Below are 6,470 nucleotides of genomic sequence, written 5' to 3' on the forward strand. Positions count from 1 at the left end.
GCACGACGAGAAGGCTCGAAGAGCCCTCGAGGTTTGTCTAGCCTGAGTTCTGCACTTTTTGTTGCAGGTATATCTTGACTTTCTTTGCTGTTTCTACTGATATCCAAGTTTCCTTCTTTGCGTCTTTTCCTTTTGTTGTTGTGTCTTCCTCACTTCTTGTGACAGCATTGAACACTTACCATTGTTCAGGTAAAACAGGAGACAAAGAAACCACCGACTTGGCGAGCAGTTGTGGCGGAAACACCCCAACAGCTGCCTCTCCAGCAGCCTCAGCCCCAAGTCAACCTGCCACCCGCCCCATCAGACAGGGGACAACCTCCACAGCGCCATGACCAGCCACAAGCCAACCTGCCACCTGCCCCATCAGATGGGAAACAACCTCCACAGCAGCGCGTCCAGCCATGGGCCAGCCCGGCTGGAAACAAGGTAACCTGTATCTTTCGTGTTAGGGGAAGGGAAATTTGTAATCCATATTTGTTAGATCAGTTAAGAAATTCTGGTTCAGCCCCAACAGGATAATTTACAATTTCTACTAGGCCAAAGGAACTTGAGTCTTGTTTCAAGTAGAATCAAATATTTGTAATGTTACTGTAACAGTAATTATAGACTGAGCTGATAGGAACAGTGCCACTACCCTAGCTGCCAGTGACATGTCCATTCCATGTCACTGTAATAATGTTTGGGGCGCAGCGGGAATCCCAGGTCTATGTGTGTAAAAACAAAATTGGCGTAGCTCCAGAAGTTTTGTGTTAATTGGGTCTCAAGAAGCTACTACTGGTACCGGTACCAGGTTGGACAAGCCCGCTTGCACTCTTGTTTAGGGAAAGTGAAAGTGCCCATCGGGCAAGTGCTTTAATTACCAACCCCACTTCTTGCCCGATCGGGCAAGTACTTTGCACCCGGCAAAAAGTACAAGACGCATCGCTATCTTGAATCGCCCAAAAGTGTTGCAGGTTCTCACTAAATCATGCGAGTCCTATTTGGAATGTCCTATTCTTGCATTTTGATACTAGTATATTTTAAACTTATGATACTAGTATATTTTAAACTTATGATGTTGTTTTTGACATCCTGTGAATCAAATTTGCTTATTCTTCCCAGGCCCAGGGTCATTATAGGGGAAAGCAGAAGAGTGATGAAACCAAGGAACGGTATGTACAAATGCAATACCAGTATGGCAGTGATGACTTACAATTCAGATTTAATCGTAATCTCTTGATTTGCCTAGCTAGAAAGTTATGTATTAGATAGCAGTTTGTTTTTATGTGGCTGAACAGCATAAAACTCCAGCAAGCTATAATGATAATAATTGGTTTATTGGTTCAATGCAACAACGCTAAAATACATTCCAGCGTCTTAAAAGACACTGAATTGCGCACTTTAGAATAATACATAATATTATGCAAACATATGATACAATTACAAGTGGATGTTATTATACAAGGAATAAAAAAAAAAACTACAATAACTTCTTACAATCTATGAATAGATTGTCATGAAATTTTGTACATTAGCAGCCACCTTTGCATAGTGACCACCTGGCCATTACGGTCACTTTTTGTCTGTCCCTTGGATTTATCCCATTGAGCAAGCGTTAAGAAATAGTCTATTACGGCCACCTGTCCAACGGGGCCACGGCCACAGGATTTCCGGTCCCATCGATTCAGAAACACTGCCTATTGCGACCATACGGTGGCACTATGTCATCCGAGTTTAAAATCGTAGTTTGCGAGTACGCTTGCCTTGAACGTTAGAAGTCTTTGTCGGCGAATTTACCAACATTCCGCATGGCATTATTGATCATTTTCGGTAGATTTGACTTTGGCAGGGTGAGTTGAATTTTGAGACAATCTAGACAGTGTTACTTGGTGACAAATATCTAATCTATTGCTCGTGGTCAATTGATCAGTATTTTCTCTACAGTGGCCACCTGTCTATATGATGGCATATTCATGCTAGTGACACATGTAGCCTGAATAAGGGTGAATAAAACCAAACTTAGATTAGGATAGCATTAGCATCAAGGAAGGAAATGCCAACCTGCTTCTTGAAGATGGACATAGCTATTTGCAAGTTGCAAAAAGATATAGATTATGCTTATACCAAGCTTCTTCTCATATTCAATGAGAACAACTTGCTTAAGGTTACACTAAGTAAGGGGCAAAAGAGGGATATTATATGACATATAAGAGATATTATATGACAAGTTATTTTGAGGACCAGAGAGTGAGCATTTCAAGACACGTATTATGCAAATGATATTGTTTCAATAGTTACTTAAGACTTTTGCTCAGTGGTCAAGATTCAACTTTTGTTCTTGATACTGCACCTCTTTTAGATGATAACTCCTGGACAATGCAATGTCATTTGAATGATTGATAAATGATTTTCTTTTATTGTTTGTAATGTTCACTGTTGTCAGGCCCTTTACAGTTGATCTTCCCATCGTGAAGGATAGCCAACTGGTCAACGAGGTGATGATCGGTGTAGGTGGATTTGCCAGTGTAAACAAAGCTTTTCACACTGATTGGCAAATAGACATAGCTGTCAAAACTCTACATGTGAGTGCAGAGGGGTAAGTTGGATAATACCATCTTTCATAATGAGTAATACTTTAGCATACTAACCCAGACCAGAGACTAAACACATGCTATCATGTAACAATCATGTACACTGCAAATGCAATGTTGAAGGACACTTCCACCCTTGTAAAAGATATCTCAGATACAAGTAACACAGAGCAGGATGTAGATTAAACTGGTAGAAGCAAGACAAGTAGGAAGATACAGTACAGACAGCATACCATTGGTTTTAGATTTTTTGGTGGCAGATAGATTTTAAAGTAGTGGTACAGGGGCCCCTAGTATTAGTAGTGGCTTGATTTGGAAGTGCAGGGGCATTTTGTTAAAACCTTTCAAATCGGATAAGAGATAAATTAGACAGACGTTAAGGACATTACTTACATTCCTGAGCAAGCTAAGGCTAATTAACTTCTTTATTAGAGAGATGTCTAAAAAGAAAAACTTCCCCAGACCAGAGCAATCTTGGATTTGCAAGACAAAAGCGGTGGATTGTATTTAGATAGAAAAAAGAAACTAATTCACATGGATGAGAGTTGAGCCTCTAAAGGGATACTGTATATTAACTCATGTCATGTACTGTAACATCACAGAATATTGGCTTGTCTGTCTGTTTGTCTATCTGGATATTTGTGGTTACCATAACTTAATAAAAACCTCGGAATGGATATACCGGTAGAATAAGTTTTAAAAAGTTAGATCATGGTAATACTACATATTGTGGAAGTCATCTTCAAGCTGTATGTATTTTGTCGGTCTCTTTTAATTTGCTTTATTTTGACTCAGGTTTGGAATTAACAGAGCAATCATGGGCATGTCATTCATACTTTGTACTATCTTTACACAGGGAGAAAGCACTCCTTTACTCTGAAGTTAAGAAGATGTTGCTGGCCAGCACATCACCACATATTGTGGACATCTGTGGAATCTGTTTGGGATCTACCAGTATCTCCTTGGTAATCAATCTTTATTGCATAAAAATTGCAACATGTACAAAGTATGGCAAATTCTAGAGTGGTACACACATTTTGCAGAACATCAGGACTACTATGTTGGCTGTTGCTTATATTATAACAGTAATATAGAGTTCTATATAACTTTAGACTAAACACTATGCCACTCTATCTGAGTGGTTCGGTCCATGAGAAACAAGTATTACATGGTAATGCAGAATACAAAGTTATCATCAATTGTTTGTGCTAGAAATGATACCATTTTATTTGTACAGAATTGGCTTATTTACAGGGACATTTCACAAGGACAATTGACATCAGTGAACTCTTCAGCTTGTCTTAGGTAAGGTTATGTTTGTATTGTTGGTGATAACGTCTATAAGCTTCTGTCTTTCCTCAATATACATGCAGGTAATGACGTACATGGAGAATGGCTCCTTGAAGAGTCTACTTAAGCGGGAGAATGTCCCTCTCCCCTGGGCCATTAGGTGGAGGATTGCACATGAGATCGCCCTGGGGTTGAACTTCCTGCACTGCCTGGACCCCCAGATCATCCACTGTGACATGAAGGCAGAAAATGTCCTACTGGACAAAGATTTCCATGCTAAGGTGAGTCGGGACACAGTCAGACTAAAAAGACTACATGTTTTTATTTATTTTTCATTTATTAATCTTAATTCCTTCATTAATCCATTCATGGCTGGTTCCTATAACCACCTCATACATGTAAACGTCCTTGTCCACTAAGCGAGCGCGGTCGTTCATTTGGTGGTTATAGGAACTTGCCATGAATTATGGCACTGTATACACTTTAGGGCTGTCCATTAACCCTATATTAAGCTCAATGTTTTCTGCAACTAGTTGAGTAATATTAAAGGTTTCTTTCTCATCCAGATAAGTGACTTCGGAATCGCAAAATGGAGGAAAAACTCAGAGCTGGTTAAGTCTGTGAGCCCAATGGGACGCACCCCCACCCATGCGCCTCCAGAGTGCTTTGCTGGTCAAGAACCGAACACCAAATTTGATGTTTACAGGTAGGCCTTTATTGAGCACTTTTTAATGTTTTGCCAAATACAACATGTAAGAAACAATAAAATTGATACCAGGTAAGTCAAAAGTTAATAGTTAATAGCTTTTTTTTTACAAAATCCAAAAATCCCATGATCTGTAACAAAAGTTTGGTTCCAAAACCAATTTGAAGGGCAATGTTGAAAACTTGCCTTGTTAGGTGTTGTTTGTATATCTTCTAAACAATTGGCCGTCTTGTTGTGCACATCGCCCATCATTTATGCCGGAAATTTTCACGATGAAGGAAGTGTCTGTACCTATAGGAAATTCATGGGTAGGGTCTTCAAGGGTTTTGTGCATAATTCACCATAACTGAAATTCTGCAAGAAGTCGGCTAATTGGGAATTTATCAATACTTTTTTTTATTAATCTATTGGAAAACAACACTCCCTTCTGCAGTTCAGGACCCCTTTAATTGCAGCACGCCCGACTGCAGGAAAATAGCTTGTTTACTTGGGATATTTCAGCTGTAGCAGGGGCAACTGGGTTGTTGTAAAAGAACATGAATGCCTGTTATTTCCAAAATGAATAAGTTATTTAGTGTAGGACTTCTGTATACTTAGGTGTTGTATTCAAATCACTCCTAACATTTTTACAGTTGCTTGGAAAAAAAAAACACCCCTTAAAACTATTTCCACCCATACCAAAGTGAACTGTCCCAATGTTCATTGTAATCAGTGTGTAATTAGTGTGTATTACTAATCAGAATGATTGATTTTGTTTCTGTCCCAGTTTCGGAATTACTCTTTGGGAGATTTTGGCAAGGAAGGAACCATTTCAAGGTAAGTCTTCTGACAACGGAATACAGAAACTTTGTATTTAAGACATTGGCAGTTTCCTTTAGCTAAGATCAGTATAAATGAAAAAGGAAAAAATAAACTGCACTTCTGCTGGCATATTATATTGACTTTTTGTTTATTCATAATTCTGTCATTTCTTTCAATCTTGGCAGATGGACCAGCAAATTACATGCTTGCATCAGCGGTCAGATCTGGACAACGTCCAGAACGGAGCTGCTTTCCCAGTGAGAATGAAGTCAGTGGCATGGTTGCTTTAACGTATGACTGTTGGGAAAATATTCCTCAGCGCAGGCCAACTATGAAAGGTAATTTAATAATTCAACAAATTATGTCAGATAAGTCATGTTGTTTTCAGTTCCACCCAGTCAGTGATGATGAGATACTTAGGTTACTGTTAGACATACCGATGTCATCCACATGTGGTATTGATCAACTCGAAAACAAATTAGTTAGATTATCAGCTGTGTATATTGCATCACCTGTAAGGCATATTTGTAATCAGTCACTTATGAGCAGCTGTTTTCCTAGCCAATGGAAGAGAGCTAAGGTGTGCCCCTTACGTAAGAACACCAGAAAACCACTGACCGGTAACAACAGCAGGCCTATTAGCCTACTGCCTACTCTGAGTAAGGTATTGGAAAAAGTTGTACACAATCAAATCTGGCAGTATGCAGCACTGAATGATATTGTAACACCTTTCCAACATGCCTATAGACCAAATCATTCCACGACTACTGCTTTATTACGCATGACGGATGATTGGCTCTCCGCTATGGATAAAGGCGAAATGGTAGGGGTTGTTTATATCGACTTCAGTGCCGCATTCGATTTAGTTGACCATGAGCTCTTATTGGCAAAATTACAATCCTATGGTTTCAGTTCGGGCCCTTTAGCTTGGATGAGAAGTTATCTTCATGCCAGAACGCAGGTAGTGTATATTAACGGGCACTTTTCGGAACCATCTGTACTTGAATGTGGCGTTCCCCAAGGAAGTTGTTTAGGCCCTCTTATTTTCACTCTTTTCACTAATGATTTGCCTTTGACAGTGTCAAATAGCACAACTGAAATGT

The 6,470-nt window shown here is 39.5% G+C and overlaps 1 protein-coding gene across 1 annotated transcript in view; it reads left to right on the plus strand.

The window, feature by feature from the left end:
• LOC118428708 (receptor-interacting serine/threonine-protein kinase 2-like) overlaps nt 1-6,470 on the plus strand; it is a 25,218-nt gene that overhangs the window by 2,226 nt on the left and 16,522 nt on the right. Inside the window, exons 2-9 of the mRNA XM_035838849.1 lie at nt 190-426; nt 1,102-1,151; nt 2,423-2,575; nt 3,427-3,535; nt 3,944-4,141; nt 4,427-4,566; nt 5,333-5,382; nt 5,553-5,705. Of these exons, the coding sequence (XP_035694742.1) occupies nt 190-426; nt 1,102-1,151; nt 2,423-2,575; nt 3,427-3,535; nt 3,944-4,141; nt 4,427-4,566; nt 5,333-5,382; nt 5,553-5,705 (1,090 nt within the window). The remainder of the gene's footprint in view (nt 1-189; nt 427-1,101; nt 1,152-2,422; nt 2,576-3,426; nt 3,536-3,943; nt 4,142-4,426; nt 4,567-5,332; nt 5,383-5,552; nt 5,706-6,470) is intronic.

This window comes from Branchiostoma floridae, chromosome 13 (genome assembly GCF_000003815.2).
Source record: "Branchiostoma floridae strain S238N-H82 chromosome 13, Bfl_VNyyK, whole genome shotgun sequence".
In the NCBI taxonomy this organism is placed as follows: domain Eukaryota; kingdom Metazoa; phylum Chordata; class Leptocardii; order Amphioxiformes; family Branchiostomatidae; genus Branchiostoma; species Branchiostoma floridae.